The 27,019-nt window shown below is 38.1% G+C and overlaps 3 protein-coding genes across 4 annotated transcripts; 1 reads left to right on the forward strand and 2 right to left on the reverse strand.

The window, feature by feature from the left end:
- Window positions 1-235: 235 nt before the first annotated feature.
- On the reverse strand, window positions 236-3,614 carry pdp2 (putative pyruvate dehydrogenase phosphatase isoenzyme 2). Of its 2 annotated transcripts, none has more exons than XM_079824721.1 (2): window positions 3,576-3,614; window positions 236-3,071 (listed from the first exon to the last, which is right to left on the reverse strand). In XM_079824721.1, the coding sequence occupies exon 2, from the start codon at window positions 3,025-3,027 to the stop codon at window positions 1,444-1,446; it is 1,584 nt and encodes a 527-aa protein (XP_079680847.1). In that variant the 5' UTR covers window positions 3,028-3,071; window positions 3,576-3,614; the 3' UTR covers window positions 236-1,443. The 2 variants fall into 2 exon arrangements, with proteins under 2 accessions (XP_079680847.1, XP_079680848.1); XM_079824722.1 differs by having other exon boundaries at window positions 3,528-3,583.
- A 697-nt stretch (window positions 3,615-4,311) lies between these two features.
- Window positions 4,312-15,943, forward strand: terb1 (telomere repeat binding bouquet formation protein 1; the record flags this gene model as incomplete). Its single annotated transcript, XM_079826149.1, has 20 exons — window positions 4,312-4,318; window positions 4,770-4,880; window positions 5,002-5,130; window positions 5,237-5,365; window positions 5,493-5,553; window positions 6,283-6,380; window positions 6,526-6,654; window positions 6,727-6,879; window positions 6,970-7,101; window positions 8,503-8,628; window positions 9,478-9,590; window positions 9,944-10,159; window positions 10,271-10,554; window positions 10,883-10,947; window positions 11,071-11,166; window positions 11,316-11,585; window positions 11,903-11,944; window positions 14,359-14,429; window positions 14,754-14,921; window positions 15,896-15,943. 20 exons carry the CDS (start codon window positions 4,312-4,314, stop codon window positions 15,941-15,943), a joined length of 2,448 nt encoding a protein of 815 aa, XP_079682275.1.
- LOC307131685 (uncharacterized protein) lies at window positions 15,141-19,491 on the reverse strand. Its single transcript, XM_079825456.1, has 2 exons — window positions 19,140-19,491; window positions 15,141-18,031 (listed from the first exon to the last, which is right to left on the reverse strand). The coding sequence occupies exon 2, from the start codon at window positions 18,021-18,023 to the stop codon at window positions 17,334-17,336; it is 690 nt and encodes a 229-aa protein (XP_079681582.1). The 5' UTR covers window positions 18,024-18,031; window positions 19,140-19,491; the 3' UTR covers window positions 15,141-17,333.
- Between the last annotated feature and the right edge of the window lie 7,528 nt (window positions 19,492-27,019).

Raw genomic sequence — 27,019 nt, forward strand, 5'->3', positions numbered from 1 at the left:
TAAACAATAATACTTACATAAATGTTTAATTCCCTTGTGCCGGTTATGCATGCCTAGCATTAGATGTTGTGTAACAAATAAATTGGTTTAAGCATTCAGCTTAATTCTCATTAAAAAATAAAATAAAAATCTACACAGCTGCCTTCAAATGTCATTTCAAGATACTAATAACTACAGAATTTATACCAGAGAGTAAAATGTATATTTTACTAATATTTTATAAAGGAATCATTTTGAGGTGTTTTTGCATGCTTTATTGAATAACCTTGTTCTTATAAGACATAACATAATATTTCCATGTTCAGAGACAACAACATGACTTAAAGAGGCTCTGTGGTTGTGCACTTGTGCCATTCTGAAATATCAACAGATCAATTAGATAATTTTGATTAAACGCCTTTTAATAACAGACAGGCTGAATATAACAATAATATATCATAAAAATACAAAGACAAAATTCTGCAGTGAAAATATATTATCCCATTTCAAAATTTCCAAAAGAGGAGAGTCTCTGAAGTCTGTCACTCAAATTAGAACATAACAAATAGTAACAATATAGACACAAATAACAAAAATATAACAATCAAAACATTGTTTACTACCAGAAAATATGGTTCACCTGTTTTACTTCATAAATCTACATAAGCCGTGTAAAACAAACACAAAGAAAAAAAAATTCTCAAAGTGATTTTGAAATATACTCAATACAAGTTGATGTAATGTTGACATAAAACGTAACGTATAATAAAACTTTCCATTAAACTTTCCAGTGACCTTCATACTTTGCACTACAAATATTATCAGTTTAACCATTGCCAAGAACTTTGACACAACCTACATTCACTACAAAGTGAAAATGCCTTCATATAACAAGCCAAGACAGCCCAGAAACAAAAAGCAAATTCATGTAATCTTCAGGCTCGCACAGCAATTATATAACTCTATTGTTGTGAAAAATACATTTAAAAGACCACTTATTTGAACAGATATAATGAAAGATTTGTAGACATTAAATATTAAACAAAACAGCCTAAAAAGAACAATTCTACACAACCACACACATCAGAGACATAAGATGTGAGGTATAAGGAAAAGCAGCATATTTGAAACATTTTAAAGAGAAGAATTTCAGAGATGCTTTTGATTAGTGCCTCAACTACATGGACAGACACAGACTTGATATAATGTACCTTCACATTTGTAACCTTGTTTCACTTAGAATGAGTCACAGAATTCTACCCGTTTTTATTCAAATTTTCCAAAACAAAATTGAAGAATCTGTCACAAACTCAAATTAAAGTTACCTGTAGGCATTTTGATAAAAAAAAAAAAAAAAAATTGTAAATGCATTAAAAATAATTATTCAATTGTTATTGAAATATGAAATAACATGAAATAGTTATTCACCTATAATTATATTACAATTTAAAATGTTGTTCTTTATTAGTTATTAGTTTTGTTGAAGTTCGGGTTAAAGTAGATCACAGTGGCAGTGATGTCATCACGGTACATGCGTGCTAAATCACTAGGCAGAGCCAGCATGGTTGCCAATCTCTCCTGGTCCATCTCCCCATACTCGTTGGTGCCCAGGGCATGGCGAATCAAGTGTGTGGCTCCATTTAAATCCAAAGCGGGCGTTGCCCTGGCCCGTCGTCGCAACAGCAGCTGCTGCATTTGTCCTAAGTTGAGCTGGCTGGCTGAAACCGGAGCCTGCAGATGAATACCTGTCAGATGTTCCGCCACAAGCCTGACTGCCTCATCATTGCTCATCTCGTCCCAGAGACCATCAGAGGCCAAAATCAAAAATCGGTCCTGTGACCGCAACTGGTGGTAGGTGACTTCTGGTGTGGCCTCCAAGTAAGGAGGGGTGAGATAATTAGGTGGAGCATACTGATAAAGATTCAACGCTTCTAAATCTGAGTCTTCGTTCTCTAGAACACTCTGCTGTAGCTCATGACTCCACTTAAAGCGCACGTCACCAAATGCACGCAATGGCATCAGGACCCCGAGCAGCCTGTCATCTACGATTATGGTTTGCCGTTCGCTGGACGGGTGCTGCTGACATATCCGCTCCAGCTCGGTTACATTGGCAGCATTGTGGTCTTGTGTGAGTGGAAGAGCACTCCAGCTCCCATCATCCTCCTGGACACCCAACACTGCCCGACAGTCTCCTGCATTTGCAACATGCACACCCTGTAGTCCAACGTGAGCCACACAAGCTGTGCAGCCGGCGAAGGCGGCCTGGATGGCCGTGTTCCGCATCAGGTCATTTGCGAGCGGCACTTGTGCCTCAAGGGAAAGATCCGTGTCCAGTCGCTGGAATGCATAGCTGAAAGCATCAGCAGGGCGCATGCCGTCTCCGTGTTCTTCACTTGCCAGAAGCTCCTGCCAGTAAACACGCAAATGATTGACATAGAGGGCTGCCGACTCCCTGTAGTTGTAGTCATTATGGTGCTTATGCCACTGCAGGATGGGCGGCACGGGTCGTGCGGTCTCCATGGCGGCCTCTAGATCCTCCAGGACAGACTCTGCCATCATTGCAACAGCAATGTAATAAGGCAGGCGCTCGCTGACCGCTTGAGCGCACGCATGTCCGCCGTGTCCATCGAACACGCCGAAAAGCATGCCACGAGTCTGCAAGCAGTTGGCGCTGCTGCGTCGGTCCTCTAACGGAGTGTTGGCTGAAAGCTGGTTACTCTCAAACCTCAGCACCGGACTGGGACCACCACGGCCATCAAACTCCGGAATACGAACAGACTGCTCGTTAGCACGCAGAATAGCATTGATCTGCAGCCGGCTCAACTGGAAGTCCATTTCATTTCTTGGAGCATACAGCGTGTTCTCTCCTTCCTGTCCCGAGCTTCCATCTGATCGACCACTACGGGAGGAGAAGCTCCGGGCTTGGGAAGGGAACAGACAGGTTCTAGACAGTGTATCAGGTAAAACATGCTGGCTGGCCGCAAAGAAATGGGGCAGAAGTCTTCCGCCAGTGTAAAGGAGGAGTCTTGAATGCAAATAGCCAGACATTACTGCCTGGATGCAGTGATTGAAGCAGTCTAAAACACCAGCATCTGGGAAAACACAATGTGATATCTCAATATTTAGAAACAGAGAGTCTAAAATTGAAATCAAAGTAAATAAGCAGTAATACGTTGTGCATAGTTGCAGAAATTTTTGTATTTACAGGTTCACGTCAGTGATATAACCAACAAAGATTAAGAAAATGTTAAACACATACAGTTACTATTCCAACTCTTAAATCAAGCAAGACTTTTAAACTACAGATGTGTCTGTAATGTAATAAATCCAACATCGTTGGGCCCAAATACAATATATATATATAGGCCTACGTAAAAACACAGTTTACTTCTAAACCATGATTTTATAGTGGAACTAGCCTTACAAGCTAACATACCGGCTTTCGTGATAATTGGCAAATTTGATGGTTCATTTTACATTTTAATTACGTCTGTCTGCTGATTTGTGTAATTAAATACATATGCTGGAACTGTCGATAGAACAATTACCTCAAACAGCAGATTATATGAGTGAAATGCTGAGTCAAAAAGACATACCTGACACTGCTCGCTGAGTGATCTTCTTCTGCTATTCAGTTCCATCGCAGCAGGTTGCAAACATGCAGCTCCCAGCGCCCCCTACAGTCCTGTGTGTTCTCAACATTTCACAGATTAACTTTTTTGTTTAGTTTTTTATACACTGTATTTTCATAACTAAACGTATATACACATAAATATGCGTCCAAAATAAATAATATAAATTAATTAATTGCAATTTTCAAATTAACTATGCCGTTTTCTCAAATCACGTGATCCAAAACAGCATAGAGCGGGAATATGAATTTATTCCGTTGAAATGTCGTTAATCAATCAGTAAAATGAATCCGATACCAGAAGGATTTTAACGACTCTAGTCTGATCAACATTAATAAAACATTTCTTTTGTGAATACTTTAGGGTCGTGGTCGTGGTCCGTGGATATGATGTAAGCTAACCAAACACTTCAGGTAAATATTGTGTGGCGTCCAGTGAAGTTGAAGAAATCTTGAAAATCTTTTTACTTATATTTATTGCTATTTACTTAATGTCAATGTTTATATAGGGTGATTTCATGGTGATTGGGACACTTTTTCCAAGTCAACTCAATGACAAAAAGTGTCCCAATCACCCTGAATTCACCCTACCATATTCTAACAACATTTGTATTTTTTTTTTTTAGGATATAACGTTACGTTAGTGACACTTTGAGCACTGGTGGAAAGGATGGTTTAATGAGTCCAATGGAATGAAAAAAATGGAAGGTCACCATCATAACAGAATAACGTTATAAGTTTAATTTTATAAAACAATATGATAACTTTCATTAACAATTGTAGCAAACACAATAGATAGATAGATAGATAGATAGATAGATAGATAGATAGATAGATAGATAGATAGATAGATAGATAGATAGATAGATAGATAGATAGTTAAGTCCCTATGCAGCTGACAAATGCATAACTATATAATTTACTCATACTTGTGGGCACTATTGATCTGTAAATTATGATGTAATGTTTGAATGACTAATGAAAATTATTTGAGTTTATTATTTCAGTTTCTAGTAAAATGCTTTACATTCTTTTTACCGATTTGTTTTCTGTTGGAATGTACCTGGTCTGCAACATATCATTTTTCTATCTATTGTACAGATCCAAGTATGTATTTTGCTTAACAAGCTAAATGATTAAACTGTGTTCACGTTTTCAGCTACCAAGACAGATTTGCGTCTGTTACTGGAATGTCTGAAATACCAGATGAAATGGCCTGGCTCACAGAAACAAGCTCTTCTCACTATCATCTCAATCTGCAAACAAAATGGTCTGATTTACAGCTCAGAACATACTCATAAGACACAAAAATATGACCTGCTTCAAAACAAACTTGAAATATTTGACTTTAATGAGACTTTTGATTGTATTTAATGATTTCTCTGTATCAGATCAGTATGTGGAGTTCTTCAGAGAGATTGGAGGAATTTCCTTCATCTATAACCTGTCAAAGTCCAGCACTTTCTCTCAGGTTAAAGAGACCGCTCTATTTACACTTGCATCCTTAGCTGAATTGCAAGGTATATGTATTTAGTATATTATATAGTATATATTATATGTATAATATTGTTAAAGTATTGTTGTTGTAAAAACTAATATTTAACTATAAACATTTTCTCCCTGCAGTGAGCTGTAAACAGATACTGTGCAGAGAGGAGACGTTTCGTGACTTAGCGCAGCATTTGGAACAGAAAATGCCACTTACGGAGAAAAGAGTAGCGGTGTACATGCTGTCTGTATTGGTTGCCAACAACAGTAAGATTCACCATGAAACTTACATCCAATGAGACCATTCCTGTGCTGATTATGTGGTTTTATAGAGTGGGGAGAGAACAGGTTGACAATTCACAAATGGTTTGTGTATCTGTGTTTTGCGTTCCAGGATGTGGACAGACTCTTGCTAAGACCTCCAGGTGTATCGAAACCTTGCTCAGTTTGTTCAGGTACACACATTAAGCATATCTTTAATACCTTTACATTGAAATCTGTGATGTCACATGACCCCCTGAAGGGCGTTACAGCGAAGCTGTGAAAAAGTAATAAGTGAAGTGTAGAAGGCCATCTGCATAATGTTAAAACAGTTTTATCCCAATTAACACCTATAGGGAGGAAAATCCTGTGGAGATTTGTTGATAATAATACATGTTGAGAATGAAGCCATTCTGAATGGTAAAGCATCATCAATGGAAAGTAACTAGGGATTGTTCAGCAAAAAATAAAAATCAATGTCAACATTTATTCACCATCATGTACAGTAGTTCCAAACCTGTATGGCTTTTTTTCTTCTGTGTGATATTTGCTAAGAATGTTTTTTTTGTTCATAGATATAATCAAATTTGTATGGACAAAATTGTTTTTTTTTATTTTGTGTTCCTAATAAGATAGAAAGTAATACAGGTTTGGAACAACATGAGGGTGAGTATTTTCATATATTTGGTGAACTATCCTTTTAAGTCACCAAGACAGTGTCCTGGATAAATGAAAACATTCCCAAACAAAATGCAATACGCTCCCCTACTTGGTGTGGAAGTGGAACATTTCAAACACTGTCTAGTGTTTGTTAAAGTGATTCACAGAAATCGAGATAAACTTCTGGAAATTCACTTAAACACTCCTTTGCTACTTAACAGGACCAGATTTCAGTTTATTTTCTTTATTATGCCACTTTTCAGGCATAGTTTTCCAGATCCTAATGACTCTTATGAGCAGCTGCAGTTGTGGGCCACTGTGTCTAGTGCTCTCTGTGGCTGTGTCAACAACCCTCAGAATGGTATGATTATATTATCCCTTCTCTATCCCTTCTCTACCCATTTACCATCATTAAACCCCAAATGGTTATGAAGATTGAGAGACAGATTTTTCTGTACATGCAACTGAACACTTTCACAATCTTCCAATGTATTTGTTTGTGACAGAGGAGAATCAGAACATATGTATGCATGTGTTTCCGCTGGTGAAGACCTGGCTGCAGGACGTGGCATTGCCTAGGGCAGAGCTGGCACAGCCTATATGCTCATTTATTGGCATGACTGTGGCAAACAACTGTGAGCACAAAATAACATATAATAGGACCTTATGTGCTCACTTCCCATCTCATGTGAATATGTGTTTTTCAGCTTGTGCTCAGGAGTATTTTGTGTCAGTGGGAGGCCTGAATTCACTCTCAGACACTCTTACCAGAGTTTTGTCTCAGTTGGCACATAATGCTGCTGCTTGTAAGATGGCTACGGTTATCATTAAAACACTGTCTGCCTGCATCTCCAACAATGGTAATTGAGTAAAGCATGCACACCCCAAGATATATAACAACCATATTGGATTGTTTTAAATCCTCCATTTCCTTTCTCTTTCTGTCTCAGAGCAGTTGGTATCCTCTTTATCAGAGTTGAGGGTTATTCCAGGGCTGTTGTGTCTCTTGTCCAGCCCAAACCTTGACCAACAAGACCAGCTCGCCGTGGTGCTGACGATTGGACACCTCACGGATGCCTGTGGTGAGTGTGTGGGTAAAGTACAAAAATGATATGCTGCACTACACAAAAATGAAGAAGTAAGTATTTTTAAGTATGCGACATGTCATGAAATAGCATTTCGATGATGCATTATAAAAGATTTCAAACCTCTTGTGTGTGGGAGTGCTCTGATGCCTACTTCAATAGCTCACCAGAAACTATTCCATCTGGGCACCTTTGAATTACTATAATGATAATACTTTAATTTTTGATAGACCAATCTTAATCTACCCTTCCATATGGGCGCAAACCCTCCTTTGGCGTAAAAAATACTGTCAGGATTTACTAAAGACACGCAGTGAAAAATTAGTGCTAAAAGGCGTGGACAGTTATTTTTGCAGCTGACCTTATTGCAATGCTTTTGTAGGAGCAACATTTATGGGAGGAGAGTATTTAAATGAATCATGCAAGGTGATTTACTAAGGTTTGTGCTCGTCGATTTACTGGTATTTGCGCCATTATTTACCGGCCAAAAAATCTGACGTTAATTTGCTCTTGGTAGTTTGTGTTGGTCATTATGGAAATGTACCGGCTGCGTCTATGTTCTTTAATTTGTGCGTCTGTAAATCAGAACTTTCCACTCCCATCAACGCTTTTTTGGAATTGCGCTCTCACACTAATTTGCCCTGTTTAATGAATCTGGTCCATAGTTCTAAAAATCGTTATAATTTGTTCCAGCTGATGAACAATAAAAACATTGACAATCAGAATGTTTTCTGCTTAAAGAGCTTGAGCATTTAAAGTGACAAATCTGTAGCGCGTTCACCCAAAAATGAAAATTCTCTCATCATTTACTCTCCATAGTAGGGAAAAAAATACTATGGTAGTCAATGGTTGCTCTATCTGCTTGGTTACGAACATTCTTCTAAATATCTTCTTTTGTGCTCAGCAGAACAAAGAAACTCATACAGGTTTGGAACAACTTGAGGGAGAGTAAATGATGACAGAATTTTCATTTTTGGGTGAACTATCCCTTTAAAGGGTTAGCTCACCCAAAAATTGTATGAAATAATTATATGAAAATGTACTCACCCTCAATCCTAGGTGTATATGACTTTCTTTTTTCAGACGAACACAATCTGACTTATAATTGTAAAAAATTGGGGATTTTGAAACCCCAAAAAGCACATTCATCCATAATAGAAGTAATCCATACGGCTCCAGGGTGTTAATAAAGGCCTTCTGAAGTGAAGCGATGCGTTTTTGAAAGACATTTTTTGGGGGTGAACTAACCCTTTAACACTGCAAATAATTAAACTAACACTAACAGTATTTATTTATACACCAGTATATCAGTTTTGTTTTGCCTCCTTTCAAGCACTGCCGGGAAATGCAAATTTTGTATATTGTTGTAATTATTTTGTCTGTTCTCTGTCTATGCAGTAGAGCATCAATCTCAGTTGTTGTCGGCTGGAGGTTTGCCAATTATGATTTCGCTGCTCACTGAGGCCAGTGATGAAGAGGTCAGAAAGGCAGCTGTGTTCGTTCTGCACACCTGCAAAAGAATCAGTGAGTGTTTTTTTTTTTTAAATACATGTTCACACTATATGGCTGTAGTAGCTAGTGATGGGAAGTTCGGATCATCAAAAAAAATAACCTGATTTAGAAAAAGAATTAGGCCCGGTTCTGTGGGGGTGTTTGAGGGAGCTAAGCACACCCTCAGTTGATACTGTCATAATATCATATTGACCTAACAGACTTGGTGAATGCTCCTGTGCATATTTGTGTTTGCGCTCTGGAGAACGGATAATGTTTTTATTCATCTGTTTTTGCAGCGGTGAGCAATGTAGCCAATCACAGACATTTTTGGCAATCTCTTGAATGCAGTGACCAATCAGGGGTGTTTAATTTAGTCAGAATCCACTCACCGGTCAAAACACTGGAGTTGTTGTTCAGTGCCAAGTTCTGCACACTCGTGAATTCTTTAATTAACAAAGTGTAGACACAATGTAAATAAGAAATTATTTGTGCAGTGTAGACATCTTCATTGAATATGACGAAACTTTGTGAGATTGCAAACTGTGATGAGTGACAGCCTTTTAGTGATTATAGAGGGAGCTGTCTTTGCGTGCTTTCTATAGGCTATATATAATCCATTCAGAATTTGAATAAAAGTCCACACATAACAGTGAATAGCCCCTGGCTTGACTATGTTATCAAACAGCTAATAATGTTGCTAATGTTACACAAACCATGTTCCTGTTCACCATCTCAGAGTAAGAAGGCTGCCTTGTAACAACACACAGATATATGAACAACATTAAAAACTTGATTTTCACCACAGAGGGTCTTTAATGTCCTGCTTCTATTAAACTTTGGCTCATAAGGATTTGACATTTATTTTCCTTTCCCACTTAGCTGAATCATTAGGCGCAGACATGTCCAGTATGGATCTGCAGGAGTCTAACATAGAGAGACACTGGCAGTCAGCTGGAGAAATCCTCCATAGAATACAACATCTAGAGAAAAAGGTATTTGTGAATGTATATAATTTCACTAGTTTGCACGGCTATTGTGTGCCCAGGTAAAAGTCATATTAAAATGTGGAAGAGACAGAGAATTTTGTGTTTTTTGAGATGATGCATCTGTTAAGATAACTTTTTAAGCTTTAACACAATACTATTCTTTTGTCCAAATTGCTTTAACCAGATTGTTATGACACCAAAGACAAAATGTAACTAAGAGCATTTCAGAGTCCACAGAGCCCTTTAGTCTTTTAATTTTTAACTCGAGCATGCTTACATTTCAAAGTAAATGAAGACTGTGCTATATATGCATTCTTACTCTTAACTTTATCAGCCTAATTTTGTATTTTGATTCTCAGATGGGTGTGAAACTGTGGGAACAAGCCATTGAAAGCCAGCAGCGCAGCATGCAGAGGTCGGCCTCATCTGTGGAATGTAATGAGGCAACGTGGGAGGGTTCTGTGATGCGAAAGGTCAAAGGTCGCCATCGAGTATGTGAGGAGTTGCTCACAACTCCTGCAGGAAATCGAGAACACCCAATCACAAAGGAAATACTGTACAACCAAGAGAGCTCGGTGAGAATCACATGTAAACACATACAACTAATAATAATGTGTAAATATTATTCAGCATTCTGGATCAGCAGTTTTAACAACAAAAAATTGTGTGTTTGTGTATGTGAGCAGCAGTGTGTCAGCTCTGAAGAGTGTTTGAGTCCTGTCATTCCCTTTGAAGGCTCTAGCTGGGAAAGGGGCAAAGAAAGAGAGCATGAACAAATGAGAGAGAATGAGAGGAATATTGAGAGGAGTGATAACCAGGAGACAATGAGAGAGAGAGATAAGAAAAAGAGAGACATGGAGAGGAAGTCTGAAAGAGTGGTGAAGAGATTAAAGATGATGAATCTAGACTCAGATCCTAATGGCAACAAAGATCTCCAGCACTGCAGCAGGGACGGCAGAGATACACGGGGGTAAACAAACAGAATTGAATGGGTTATATACACTTTGACAAACTAAAGCATTCAAATCAATGTCTTTAAAAATATATTGTCAACTTGTGTGCCAGAAAATGTAAACAAATAGATTTTTCTTGGAAGAAAATGTGGTATGGATAGTACAGTATGAGTTATTCTTGCTTTCCTCATTCCTAGTTGTTTTATTCATGATTAGAATGTTCACATTAAATCCAGATCCACATAAAGCATTTCATATCAATGACTTTTCAAGACAGAGTCAGTAAATTTTTCCTGCTTCAGGGAGTGACATTTCTCTCTCCGTTTTATTTTGCTTGGGTTTCAGCCCAGATATTTTCAGACATCCTGATCCCGTGAAGAGAAACCAGTGCACGCACACTCTCTCAGATGGTAAATCATCATGCTCTCTTTGTGCTAAATCACAGAAAACCTACAGATTTATTTTAGTAATTAAGTTATTTGCTGTTTATTTGATGTTTTAGATAATGAATGCATGCTGCGTTCTGTTTTCAGATGAGATGTCTCTGTGCTCTGAGCTGTTAGACAGAGAAATTAACCGGTTTCTGAAGCCGCCCACTCCCACTAAACCCAGCAATCTACGCTGTGCAGGTGTGTGTATAAATGCAGACAACACATTAGATAATAAAGGCAATACATTTTGCCACTTTCTGGTTATTTAATACTCTCATTGTTCTTTTTGTCTCGCATCATATTCATTTTATCCACATGCACACGCATGCACCTTTTCCATCTCCCAGGTTGTGTGAAACATATGAATGAGATGGACAGTCGTTCATTTGGCGCCGTGTTGCATAGCTGCAGGTTTCAGTGTGACTTTCACTTGGTGCTACAAGAGGCTGAGGATCGATTCAGGAGAAGCCAGCAGTTAGAGAATACTAGTCACATTTTAACACATGCTCATATCAACACACACGGCAAAAACAGAGAGCACAGCACACCCACTAATGTGGATAATAAGAGGAGCAAGAGGGAAAAACACAGACTGAGTCACCAACCATCAGACAGATGTAAGAGACGACGTCCGCACAGTCTTTCAAATTGTCTTTGGGATTGCGGAGGAATGTGCACCTACCTCAAATGTTTAGAAAGTAGCTTTGATAGAACAAGGCCCGGAGAACAAAACACACCCTCATGAGTTACATTTATCGATTTAGCAAATGCTTTCTTCCAAAACGACTAATGTTCAGACAGAATTTTAGGAATTTATAATTATATACATATTCTGATGATCTATTTATATTTTATACACACATGCTGTAGTGGCATTTTTTGTGCATTTTGTGTTTCCTTTCTGCTCTGTAATTCTAAGTGTTTCTTTCTTCAGGTTATAGGCTCACACCACTGAGAAGGCCGTGTGAAACAAATGGTAAGAGAAGTGTTCTGGACAAAAGTGGATTGTAGCTCTTAATGTATATGTATCTCAGTCACTTTGAGTTTGATGAAGAGGGCAGTGGATTTTAGAGTTAAGGGGTGGGGGGTGGCTTTCATATTATCTGTGCCACTATAAACATCTGCAAACTGCGCTAAAGTTTGATAAACGGTGTGTGTGCATGCAAAGAACTGGGTTCTAATATTGAATAAGATGCTGTTCTGCAACACAAGACTCTCCTGTGCTTTCCACTTTTGTCTATGCTGTTAAAATGTCTTTCCATCTTTACTCTCAGTTTTTTTTCCTTTGTGTCCTTCTTTTTCCCTCTCTCACTTATTCCATTCCCTCCATTGCCGAGTTGTGGTCTCTGAGTGCTGTTCAGTTGTTCCTATGTGGCTTCTTTCCCATAACCTCAAAACTTGCTCACTTGACTTCCTTGAGATGTTCTCACTATAATTGTCAAGTAAATGGTAATGTACCATCATCCAGTCATATCGCAAGTCTGGAAAGGGTGATCAGGATTCAGGACCCCAATGAAAAATGAACAAATTTACAGTTTAGCAGCGGCCATTATGCAAAAGTATTTTACCAATCAATCAGTCAAGTATTCTAAAGAGCCATGTTTATTTCAGCTGGGTATTTTTGTTTATTTAAATGAAATTTAAGGTTCATTTTTTAATGTGCATCCTTGATGGATCTTGATAGATAATTTCCATTTTATTTTTAAAATGCGACGTTTAGATGAATATGTAAATGTGTGCTGCACACTTTCCTTTCAACAACAAAATAATACACACCAAAAATAACAGTGGCAAGAAAGAGCAGTTAAGAAAAGCATCTGATAATAGCCACGTGAATGTGTTCGCACCAGCTCTGTAATTCACCAGCATCATGTCAACAGATGAGGTCATTAAAATTGATTATTGATTAAAATTTGATTATAAAATATATTTAGACTATATAGATCTGTGAGACTATAGTTTGAATTAATCCCTTTTCTTTGCATTAAAGAGATAGTTCACCCAAAAATGAAAATGACCCTATGATTCACCCTCAAGCCATCCTAGGTGTATATGACATTCTTCTTTCAGACGAATACAATCTGAGTTATATTAATACATATCCTGGCTAATGCAAGCATTATAATGGCAGCCCAAAAAAGTGCATCCATCCATCATAAAAGATATCCACACGGCTCCAGGAGGTTAATAAAGGCATTCTGAAGCGAAGTAAGAAAAAATATCCACATTTAACACATTAAAATATTTATATAGGTTAAAAAAAATAAAAAATAAATATATATATATATATATATATATATATATATATATATTTTTTTTTTTTTTTTTTTACTTTATAAAATTTTAAATATGGATATTTTTCTAACACAAATGAATCGCTTCGCTTCAGAAGACCTTTATTAACCCCCCCGGAGCCGTATGGATTACTTCTATAATGGATTATTTTTTAAAATCTCTTTAAACATTGACATTACATTAAAGAATAGCTCTTTCGGCATTATCCTGAACATTGTATAAGCATTCGTTTAGTCTCAGAAGCATGCGTAAACGTCACATCCCATTTTCCAGAAGGGCAGAAATGTTCCAAGTCCTTCACATAAAAATCAGTCTACAGGCTTTCATAGACAACCTAGATTTGAAAACTAATATTTAAGATTTGATTTGAACTAATATTTAGACAAAGCAGCATGTGTGTGTGTGTGTGTGTGTGTGTGTGTGTGTGTGTGTGTGTGTGTGTGTGTGTGTGTGTGTGTGTGTGTGTGTGTGTGTGTGTGTGTGTGTGTGTGTGTGTGTGTGTGTGTGTGTGTGTGTGTGTGTGAGAGAGAGAGAAAAAGAGCAAGACAGATAGTTGGAGCATCTGTGTAGGTAAGATGGCTAACTAGATTATGGCTCCCTATGGGTTCTGATCTCTAGTTATTGAGCTGTTACTATGGAGACTAGTCTGTTCTGAACCTCAGAACAAAGTCATTAGGGATATGAGGATATGACCAGACACAAGCACACACTCTGTTGCACTAACAGGATCAAGACTTAGCAGTTCACACACTGTTTCACTTTAACAAGATAAGTGTGTTCCAGTCTGCCAATGCACACATTCACATCCATACATGCACACAGTACACACAAAGTGTTTTGTTCTTCTCAAGAGTTGGTTTAACGAATGTCCTTCATGGTCCTGATATAGTCCTGCTAAAGAACTGTATGTATTTGTTCTTTCGGTTAGTAGTTCAGGGTTCAGTACTGTGTGTGCAGTTTCACAGTCTGCCCATTAAATCATTCTAAAGATCAATATACCTCCCTGTTGCCCTGTGCAAGTCTTACCATTTGTATTGCTGTTGCCAGCATGGACACATTTGCTGCCTTGATTATTCTCTTTTTGTTTGCTCTCAGGCCCAGACAAGCAAAAGAACATGGATCACAGACATCGGAAGAAAACCTCAGAATACTGCCTCCCACAAAATGTATGGTACTGTTAGTATTAGGTGAAAGGATTATACCATGATTTCACACTAACTTAACCTGCATTGAACCTGGAACATCCTATGGCATTTTAGATGTTCTGGCAGTCATGCATTGTACAGGTTTATTTTTGTCATAATATTCTCAGCAGAATCAAAGAAAATGCTAATGTAAAATTCAATAACTTGCTCTTCCTCTGAAACAATTACAATATTTACTAATCAGTTACAGTATGAACAGGCAAAGTTCATATTTGTGCACTCATATAATGCTGATGATCTTTAATCCACATTTATTCCATAATTTGTAATCATTTTCTCCTTTAGTCTTCAGGCAGACACAGAGAGAGGCAGAACTGGTCTGCAGATGAGTTGCGCTACCTCGAAATGGGTGTGAAAAGGTTTGGTCACTCCTGGAACGCCATCCTCTGGAAGTATCCCTTCCAGTCCACACGTAACAATGTAGACCTGGCCAAGAAGTACCAACACATGCAGGCATGACATGACCAATAGTGAAGATCGGTTTTCTGAATACTGGAACATATGATATAAATAAAAAAATTGGTATATTGTGCATAAAGAAGCCTTTTAGGATGATTACAATGTTTTGCATTGTGACATTCCTAATTTTCTTTAGTGCAATGCAAAATAAATATCCTCATTCTTATTACTGTAATGCAAAAAAAACAAAAACATTACAATGTAAATAATATAATGTATTATCTTTTATACTGTATTTATTTTAGCATGACTTTAATAAATAAAAATCCATGCTTCCGACTGGATGATTTGCATTACAGTAATGAGAAATGGGAGGGGTGCTTAATTTCACACCAGTGTTAGGAAGGTTACTTTGGAAATGTAATAGGTTACAGATTACAAGTTAGCCTATTTAAAATGTAATAAGTAGTAGTGTAACTATTTAAATTACTTTATTAATGTAACTGATTACATTTGATTAAGTTTCTCAATTTCTAATGAATGTTTTCAACTGTTAATCATTTTCAAACATTTAAACCAGGTAGGGTTAACCTGCAAATTTAGAAAATAGCGCTGTGAATTCAAACAAGAGAACCAATCATAAGCATCAAAATAGCATTGCTTTACTAAATGGACTTTAAATGGCAGGAGGCATCGTGTACATCGAAAACAGGCAAAGCAACAAATTCATATTATTCGTAACTAACTTTTTTTTCACAGTAACTGTAACTGATGTAACTAGTTACTCCCCAACACTGCACATAACACATACACATAATGGTCACATAACCTTATGTGAAATAAATATACTAAATACATTAGATGGTAGATTTATTGCTGTGCTACCTTCAGGGCTATGGAGTTATCTAGCCTGTATATTGTGAAAAGAAGTGCAAATATTATATTCTTGCTTCCTGTTTCATTTCCCCAATAGTGCTCTTTCCGAATCCTGATTTTTATCTCTCTCTCTCTCTCTCTTTTACTGACAGAAAGCCAAAGCACAGGGTGTAGATCTGTCTGGTGCAGGAGACGTATAAAAACATCACCAGATAAACTCGAAATGGACAGTCATTTTCTGCCATCAAATCTATAATGATTTTTCCACCATTTATGTTTTATTTGAAAAGAGTAATGTATTGGATGTTTTTGTTTTCGGATTGTATAGATTTGCCCATATTTTGATATATAACAAGGTGCTGTATTAGAAAATAACATTGTTTGTACTAAAGAGAAATGAAAAAGGAGAAAAGATTTTGTTTCTTATAAAGTTATTTTTTTCATTCAGTTTGTTTGAATTGTAAATGATAGGTAACAGTTACCTGCTTATTTGTTTTCAGTCAAATCCACTTGATTTGCATAGGAGTCACATATTTGTATAAAGTTTACATTGTGCAACTATGTTTCCCAGTGTCCATGTCATCTGTATTCATTCCTGTTATGCCTGAAGTTAACAAAGCTCTGTTATACAAGGATAATGAGGCATGGCATTTCCTTGATATTCCAGCAAGCGAAAGCAGCTTAATATTTAATCAAAAACTTTGTTACACGCTCAGTACAGAAAACACAGATGTTTATTTATATAAATCTAAAGTTTCTTAGGATAAGAGCCAGAAAGTTAACCTCAAAAAAAAAAAAAACTACCAGTCCCATGAGACCCGTTTTCTCTGGAAAGAATGTTGCCCCTCTCCCCAGAAGCTTCTCTGAGAAAATGTGTGTAAGAGAGAGATAGTGCATGTTATCTTCCCAGAAACTTCCCGGGAAACTCCTGTGCTTTGATAATTCAATGATAATTCATATACTTCTATGTTGAGTTTGGTCTATACTCAGCATTGCCGTAATGTTGTGTCAGTTTATTTTCACAGACTGCACTCATCTTGATGTTGTGTTCACATGTTTGAAGACATGAATGCATACCACACATTTGATTAAATGCATTCCTAGTATAAAGACATCAAGGGAGAACGTTTTTGTGATGTGTTACAGTCTTTATTTTCCATTACTACAATCATTGTTTTGATGTACATTATTTCCCTCTTCTATGGGAGATTGGCTGAACGTTTCATACACAATCATATCAGATGGCTTTGCCGCTTGTCAACAAATCGGTAGGCGTAACATTAGTAATGTTTAGACATCTGAGGTGGCTCGTATTCCTCTATTCTTTAGTGGGGTCTTGCTTGTAACTTTCAACTTCATGACAGGGTTTTTGAAAATTCTGAATTTAAGAATCGACTTTATCGTCTGTCTATAAACCTTAAAACATCAAGGCTTTTTAAACCAAACATCTAAAAGATTTGTCTAGCCAACTTGATTATTCTGATTATAAAAGTTGTATGGAATTTTAATTCATTTACATTTCTTAGATACCATTTCTTGTCTCTTATGACCATCCAGCTGCTACTGTTTTCTAGTGGTGAGTGTAGTGATTTATATAAGGTTGACACTGTCAACTGCGTTCTGTCCCATATCTTCCAAAGTGAATGAAGGATCCGAGTTAGGAATTGTGGATTCATGGGTCAGTTTACAATCCAGGAGGTCCAATGAGGGCGTCTCCACCTTATCCAGACATTCCAGCAAATCGTTGTTATTGGCTGGTACAGGATTACTAATTTTGTCTTCCGCCATCTCGTTGTTTATGGCTTCACTTGCCACTGTGACTCCTGTAATGAGGGCTTCGGAGATTGGAGATTTTAGCAGGTCATCCAAGAGGCTGGGTTCTTGAAGAACATCAGAAGCATCGAGATCAGCTACAGGTTCTTGCCCTGGAGCGGCAGGTTCCTTCCCAATCAGGCTGACGGATGCCAATGCGGACTCCACTGCTTCAATACCTTTGTTTACAACGTCTTCCACCGGTGCAGCAATCTGTTCAGTGACTGCATTGACCGTTTCTCCCACAGCTTGTGTAATGGTCTGCAGGACACTGGTTGAAGAGGCAGGCTTTTCAGCTGCTGGTGCCTCTTCTGCAGGCTTGCTCTCCTCTGGAACCTCAACTTCAGAACAATTCTGCTCTGCATTCTCAGTCACAGGTGTGTCGTCTTGAGTTGCAGTCTCCTCTACAGCTGGACCTGTTGTCTCTGCTCCTACTTCACTCTTCTTCCGACTGAGCTTCGCTCCCATTGTGCCCCCTTGCAATAGAGGGATATCACAGTTATTAAAGAAAGCTCACACACACAATTATTTTTATGATGGTATCGCACCATAAACTAGACTGGAGAGATTTCAACACCATTTTTGGAAGCAATTAGTATTAATCAACAATCGTTTGAGAAGAGCTTGAACAAATGGGCCACAGGAAGTGGCCTTAGCTGGCATAACTTGATTAAATTAATTACATGAAATTCTTTTTATTCTTTCCAACTAAATAAAGATTGGTCGGTCACAATTTGGATAACTTATTAAAAAGTAGGTATTATGGGGTTAGGATGTTTTGCATATCTTTAGGTTAAACATCAACCAGTGGAATCATGCACATCAAAAAAAAAAACAGCTGAATTACACAACAAGTTGATTAACAAGTATCACAACTACTCGTTGAAAACTTTGTACATGACATAAGCACATTTAAAATGAAAATGTTTTACTTTTATAGCATACAACCACTTAAAAACAGTAGGATTTAAGTCTTAATGCTAAACTTGGGGAACAGCATGGGTTAACATTTAAGTTTTAGACATCAGAACATCATGTTCTCTTGTGGTTTTATTGGCTAGAAAGTAGGAAAGAGCCACAAGCACACTAATGGATATGAACAGCTTCCTAGGCATTTAAAGTGATTAAAAGCACAAAGAGCTGTTTTTATTTTGTATTCTGGAGACATTAAATATAAAGCTTCTCAGAATTCTAACATTAACGTATTTTAAAATAGGTAAGAGTAGATTTAAGAGTAGCCTAATACTTTAGTCTTCTTCTCAGCCACACCTTCCAGCTACTGAAGTTCTTTGAACATGGGTCTCATCTGGGGACCACACTCTTGAAAAGAGGTTTAAAGCACAACTTGAACTGTCAAATTGAGTTTTAAAAATAACAAACCCTGAAATATTTGGTGGAGTTCAAACCCGTAATAATTTTCACCACTGACGTGGCATCAGCTGGGACAGAGGGACAAAGCAGAGTCCTACTGAGAGTACCGATAAACATGATACTTCTTTATCTTTAACCAACTAAGCCGAAAACGTCGCTCACATCGCAAAATATGCATGCGTTGCGAATTGTCAATCAAGTGAATAAACCCACCTTTTTTTGAACGGTGAATGAGTGGAGACGCGAGCAGATGCAGGATCAAGGATGGTGAGACTGACTGTGCAAAGGGAGGAAAACTCGAAGATGGTGATGTACAGTTTCCAAATGAATCTCTCTTTCAAACCGATTCTTTTAAATGATTCAATTGAGCCGATTCTTAAAGCGTTTGTTATTCACAGTAGGCCTACTATGAAAATTACCAGACATAAAAAGTCCTTTAAAAAGCTGAAGGCTTATGAAAGTCAAAGGATAATTCGCACACTGTATTTAACGACCAAATTATATAAAAAGAAACCAACTTCCGCTATCCGCAAGAGGAATGACTCAAACGAACCGTTTTGAACCAGTTCATTGAAAAGAACCGAGTCGTTTAAATGAACCAGACATGTAAACCTTGAATGACTCCGTAAATTTCAACAAGGGATTTTGGAAATGTGTGCGTCCCACACACACTCCCTGCCCCGCCCTCTTTCAGTAGGCTACGTCACGGATTTCGTTTTAAAATGTGGAACTATTGATTAAAGGGAGTCATTTTCTGCCTCTTTGACTTCACAAACTGTTCAATAATTCCCAGGCATTTAGAGCCGTATGTTTTCACTCACAGTTACATACACACTCATTTCTGGTTTACTATCTTTGTGGGGACTCTCCATAGACGTAATTTTTCATTCCAGGGACTCGGTAATATTTAAGTCCCCCAGACTTTTTAAAGCGACGGTTCACCAAAATTAAATGTTAAAAGCTTTTCGCAATACTTTGTTATGCCCATTATAATTAATAAAAATAATTATTGCATTTATTGTACATTAAGCATTGTCATGTCCCTGAGGCATTTCACTGAATCCGTAGGCTACTTAGAAAATATTTAACAAAAAAAACTAGTTTAATTTTGGGCAACATTTGTGTTACTTTCTTGTGAATATATATTGGCCTAGGCTAGCCTGACTATAAAGTTATGTCCCGAAACTCAACCCCGTCACGTCGACCATAATCTCCGCAAAAAATAATTTAAACTCCACCCATATGTGACATCATTTACCAGAAATGACATCATTCAGGTCTCTTTAACAGTGGTGCAGAAGATGGCAAGTAGCATCATACTTTTTATTCATATTTTTTAAGGAATATTATAGTCATATAGGCTACTGTCAACCTTAACAATACAGTTTGTTCATTTTTAACTTCAGTCCTATAAAAGTGTGAAAATGATCATAAATGTTACAATTAATGTAGTTATTAAATTGTTATGAAGGACACTTGAGCAGTAGATGTTAGTTTTTTAGCAAGTTTTGTGTAAAATCCTTTTTAAACCCCTCCTTTACGGGGTTGAGGATAAAAGGTCTGAAAACAAACTGAAAACAAACTGAAAATAATAAAAGGTCTTTAATGCGGTTGGAAAATATAATTTGTTGGAGGTTTTTGATGTGGGGTATTTTGAATATTAATTATATGTTGTGTAAAAAAAACTCATTCTGTATGATTTATAAGCTTGTTTCCTCAATTTTGATCCCCACGGTGACACGACAAACACACACACAAACACACACACACACACACACACACACACACACACACACACACACACACACACACACACACACACACACACACACACACACACACACACACACACACACACACACACACACACACACAGACATTTTATGTTTTTTTGTAATAACAATGAAATATGCCAAGTTGTGCAGATCACATTCAAAAAAAAATTTATTTTTCACTTGCAAAATCAAGAGGGAATCAACAAAATTATTAACCATAAATGTCATTACCAATATTGATTACTGATTGTTGTGGTCAATGCTCAATGTATGATTTTTTTTTGGCATAGTAAAATAAAACATAGCTGTAACTGATCAACTTTTAAATGCACTTTTGGCCAATACATGTCCACAAGATGGAGACAGAGTTTTGGACCATTTCTAATGTAACCCTGAAAATGAAGAATCTAGTCCTCTTTTCAGTTTTTTTTTTGTTTTTTTTGCCTCAACATTTTTGAACCAGTGCTTCATTTTTAAATTTTATGTAAAAATTATCCTATGACCCTGAAAAAATAATAGTCTGGGTACCCCATATCATACCATCTATCTCTCTTGTTTTTGTCTGATTGCTTGTTGTTGTTGTTTTGCTGTAGACCATGGCAGCTGTTAGCAGTAATTGTACAGCTGAAGTCGTAATTGCGGAGCTGTGAGAACTATCTGCTTGTGTAATGAGTGTGTGAGAGACAGAGAGAGATGAAGCTGTTATCACTCTTAAGACTCTCAATCCCTTCATTTTGATTCTTTGTCTGTCATGACATTTTCGTGCTTTTTCTTTTTTTTTTCTTTTAGCTTTTGCCACAGAAATAAGGGATGATTAAACATGCCTTTCGGAGGAAAAACAGCAGCAAAGTTGGAGTACTAGTGTGTTTATGTTTTACATGTAATTTGGATTCCTGTTGTGCTGTTCTGAAATTGTCCTCTCACCACTTAGATATAGGGGAAAGTGGGTAAGATCAGCCTGTGGGTAAGACCCACCCCCTTTATCTTGGCAATCGTACACTTTTATTATCATGTGACCATATATTTTGGAACCAACCATAATTTCTGCCTGACTGTGTAAAGGAGAAGCACATGGGAGGAGTGCAAGGCATGCACCCATTTACTTTAAAAACAGTTTTGGGCAAAAATTTTAAGTAAAATTTTAGCATAACAGATGTAATGTTACATCAAAGCAAATTTGTCCAGGTCTAAACATATTTCATCTCCATATTGGTGATTTAGCAATATATAAAACCATGCAAATCATTTAGCTAAATATTAGCCTGAATTAGTAAGCTAGTAGTTTTGTCCAAGATGGCAGCAATGGGGCAAAGTGAGCCAAATGATATGGGGTAAATTGAGCCAGCATTTTAACCTACCCCGCCATAAGGCACTGGTTTAGTTAAATCTATAAACTGTATAAACAGTATAAACTATAAACTGGTATAATTTCATTTTGAGTTTATTTGATAGGGACAATGTACAAGTGTACAATGTACAATGTAAAATGTTCGACATTGCAGAAAAACTACCATGCCAAGAATAATTAATTCATTCTAATTTAGTTTTTATTTAATTTTATTCATCAAATTCTCTGTTTAGTCTGTTTTTTTTATTGTTTCAGAAATGCAAACAATTCAAGATATTGAAATTTTTACTTCATTTGGTTGGCATTATGTTTTTTAAATTATCTGTAAGAAAATAAATATGACTATTTATAAAAGGAAATTTCATTATTAAATTCATTTTTTAAAAGACAAATTATCTTTAAAATTTCACATGGGTTTGGTTCAGATTCAGTTAGATGGTCAGTTTACTCCCAGATGGTGCAACTTACTCACTGACTCGGATCAACTTACCCCTTTGAGCCACAGTACCTGTTGTGACCCAGTTTGTGCCCTGTTTATGATTCTCTGCTGCCTGCCTTTTGGATATATGCTATGTTACTGATCTGTGATTGTTCTCCGAATGCCCTGATCTACTGCCTGCTTATCGACCACGACTGTGTCTGTCCTACGTTGCTGTGTTTGCTGGTATCTGACCATTGCCTGTTGACCGAGACTTTGCCAAACTACGATCTAGTGGATTTAACCGACCTGTCTGCAACCCTGTCTGCCCAGTCTAGTCAACTCGCGGCACACCAACACCAGCTCAATCGCCTTACATCTCTCACAGAGGAATTGGTGGAAGCACTTCAAAATCTCCACGCCTCTCCACCAGAGATGGCAACAAAACCAACTAACGCTGCTATTGCACCTGTGTCAGCGACGCCATATGAAGTGAATCCTCGTTGAGCATTTCTCGAGAAGTTTGACGGAGACCCAGCGAAATGTAAAGTAGCAAAGTACTTCAGTGCTCAATGTTTGTTGATCAACAACCGACGCTGTATTCCACTGAGGCTGGTAAGATTGCATTTGTTTGTTCATTACTCACTGGCAAGGCATTGGAGTGGATTACGGCAGTGTGGAGAGAGGAAGGCACAACTTTTCCGTCTTTGGAGGTATTCTTGCAATGATTTCGTGAAGTTTTTTGATTCCCCCAAAGAGGGCAAGAGTGCAGGCGATCGTTTACTGGAACTCTCTCAAGGGAGAAGGACTGCAGCTGACTATGCTCTCAATTTTCGTACTCTCGCTGCTCAGACATCATGGGTGAATGACACACTGACAGTACTATTTAGAAGGAGATTAAATCATGAACTGCAATCAGAATTGGCCTGTCACGATGAGGGGAGAGACGTAAATCAGTTTATCGAACTCACCATTCAAATTGATAACCTCATCAGATTGTGAAGACCAAACAATCGCAACGCACTCTGAGTCCCTGTAACTGCTGTCGGAGATGAAGTTGAACCCATGCAAGTTAACTCATCTATCAACTGAAGAAAGAGGTTGTCGCCTTGCTCAACGTCTATGTTTGTACTGTGGTCAACCTGGTCATCTAAGAAACTCCTGTCCTTCACGACCACACCCGGAGTCCCAGAAATTGTTGAGTTTCTCTATTGATGCGCTAAATCCAGAAATGTGTGTCACTGTCCCCATCACTGCCAATGGCCAGAAGATCTCAACCAGGGCTTTGCTGGATTCTGGAGCCGCAGGAAACTTTATGTCTAGAGACTTCACGCATTAAAACAACATTACTCTGATCCTTTGTTCCTCTCTTCTTACTGTGGAGGCGATAGATGGAGCACCGCTGGGCTCTGGAGAAGTTTCATTCATCACTCAAGAGCTCTTGATGTAGACTGGAATACTTCATTCGGAGAAAATTCAATTCTACATTCTTCCCACACCTCATACACCTTTCATCCTTAGTTTACCCTGGCTTCGCAGACATAATCTTCACTTCTCCTGGAGGGAGGGTCAGATCGCCCAGTGGAATAAGTCTTGTTACCCCGAATGTTTCGCCCATGTCTCACCTCTGCCGGTCCAGTCCATTAACGTCTCAGAAGAGAAATCCCTTGATTTTAACCTCCCAAAGAAATACACTTATTTATCAGAGGCCTTCAGCAAAACTAAAGCTTCCAGACTGCCTCCACATCGTACCTGTGACTGTGCCATTGACATAATTCCTGGTTCAACAGCTCCTAATGGTTGTATTTTCCCCCTCTCTCAGCCTGAGTCCGAATCCATGAAGGAGGGATTAGCAAAGGACTTCATACAACCTTCTTCATCTCCCATGTCTGCAGGATTCTTCTTCATTCACAAGAAAGACGACAGACTTCGATCATGCATTGATTATCGTGCTTTGAATGAGTTGACTGTTAAGTTACGATATCCCCTACCTCTGGCTCCTGCAGCACTGGAACAGCTTCGTACTGCCAGATACTACACCAAGCTGGATCTATACAGTGTGTACAATCTGATTCGGATACGAGAGTGGGATGAATGGAAGACTGCTTTTTCTACAAGTACTGGGCACTATGAATACTTGGTTATGCCATTTTGCCATTTCACCAGTCCTTCCGTTTTCCAGTCTTTCATCAATGACGTGTTCAGAGACATGCTCCACAAGACTGTAATTGTATACATTGATGATATCTTGATCTATTCAGACACTATTGAAGAAAAAATCCAACACATCAGAGCTGTACTCAGCTGTACTATTTCAGCATCAACTATATGCCAAGGCGGAGAAGTGCGAGTTTCACAAGACTTCAACTGCATTCTTGGGTTACATAATCAGTCCGGAAAGGAGTCGCCATGGATGAGAGCAAGTTCAGGGCAGTTCTTGATTGGCCACAGCCTGCCACTTTGAAAGAACTCCGTTTTTTTGGGGTTCGCCAACTTCTATCAATGTTTTATTAGAAATTCCATAACATCTATGATAAAGAAAGGAGCCAACCGTCTCAACTGATCAGATGCAGCCATCCAGTCTTTTGAACAACTCAAACAACGTTTCGTCTCTGTTGCCATTTTGCATCACCCCAATCGCAAACTCCCCTTCACCGTTGAAGTAGATGCTTCAAACTCTGGCCTGGGGGCTATCTTATCTCAAAGACAGGGGTCACCTCCCAAACATACAGTTTTTTAACATTAACATCCACATACTGCAATTGCACTGCACTTTACGTTCCTATTGTTACTGCGTAACAACCTGTAATAAACCTTGCACATTATACTTCTTTATATATACATATTATATATTTTATGTTAACCACTTATTTTTAAGTCTACAGTTTATCTCACTTATCATATCCACATATTTTTTATATTTTTATTTTTATCTTATTTCCTATTTTTATCTTTTACTTGATTTATTTATAATTCTACTTATGTTAATACTTTTTATTCTAATTTTATTCTATTTCTATTTTAATTTCTTGTAACTGTTATTTGCACTGTCCATGGAGCGGACCTGTTTACATTTCACTGCCAGTTGTATATTGTGTATATAACTGTGTATGTGACAAATAAAACTCTTGAATCTTGAATCTTGAACTATACCCTTGTGCATTCTACTCCTGAAAACTGAACGCAGTAGAACGGAACTATGATGCTGGGAACAGGGAGCTTTTGGCCATAAAGGCAGCTTTTGAAGAGTGGCGTCACTGGTTAGAGGGTTCTACTCATCCATTTACAGTGCTCACTAATCATAAGAATCTGGAATACTTACAAACTGGCAAAAGACTCAACCCCAGGCAAGCTTGCTGGTCTCTGTTCTTCACCCGCTTCAACTTTGTGGTCACTTATCGTCCTGGGTCCAAGAACACAAAGGCGGATGGGCTCTCCAGATAGTATGAGCTTGTTCAATTGCCCCAATGTTCCGAAACAATTCTGCCTCCCAACCTCATTGTTGCTGGCCTGGTCTTACCAGACTTTCGTACATTTAATTTGTACAGAGAGTCTGGCCACTCTCCATTGACAAGCGTTTACTTCCTTGAAGGCGGGTACTCTGTTGAAGTTTAAAACTATTTGATCTGCCCAGAGCCACTCTGGAACGGTCATAACCAATCGGTTTGGTCGTGACGTATGTCATGCGGCGTTCGCCTCTGTTTCTCACATGGAAGTCCGTAAAAATAACTGCGCAGATTGTGCACGCCACCTCAGTTATAAAACCTAAAACTTGTGCATTCGGATTGTGATTTATTCACAGTGGAGGGGAGAGTTTTGTGATCGGGAATGCGCTGCTCACGTGGTCCGTAACATGATTGTATGTTGTAAATAAAATGTCATATGCGTGGTATGATAAGAATAAATGCTGCCGTAAATAACGGCCAATGTTTCAAATGTTTATGTGCTTTTCTTCTTTTTATTTTTTGAGCGGTGATTTTTTTTAAAACTTGCCAGCTTTTAAAGAAATACAAGTCTAGAAATGCATCCAAATTACAGCAAAGCGCAACCGCACGGTGCTCTGCAGTGGTCAAAAAGGATATAAACAGTGAATGTTGAAGTGATATATTCTTGAAAACTCAGAGATGTTGATTCGGACAGCAATTAAATGACCACACGACCTTGGCGTTTGTCTAAAACAGTAGGTAATTCGGCCAGGGATTTTTTCGCGGGTGGTGGGAGACGGACGGCAATAAAATCACCACTAACAGAAAAAGCTGGAAAATCAAACTTTTCCCGAACCCTGTGGGGAGGACAACATCAACATCATGGCCACCAACAAAACTCAGCAAAGATTGTTCTTGCTCCGGCTTTAACTTCTGGATATTCAGCAGCGGTGCCACAACGGAATGAATGCCTTCACTCGCATTTTTCTCCACCGCTATTACTGAATTACAACTCAAACTAGCGCACGACATCAACGTCATCGTTCTCAGCCACTCCCTTTGTGCGCTGATTGGACCGGTAAAATTTGTTCTGAGAAAATCTAAGAATATACCACAGTCCCAGACGG

This window comes from Gobio gobio, assembly GCF_949357685.1.
Source record: "Gobio gobio genome assembly, chromosome: 9".
In the NCBI taxonomy this organism is placed as follows: domain Eukaryota; kingdom Metazoa; phylum Chordata; class Actinopteri; order Cypriniformes; family Gobionidae; genus Gobio; species Gobio gobio.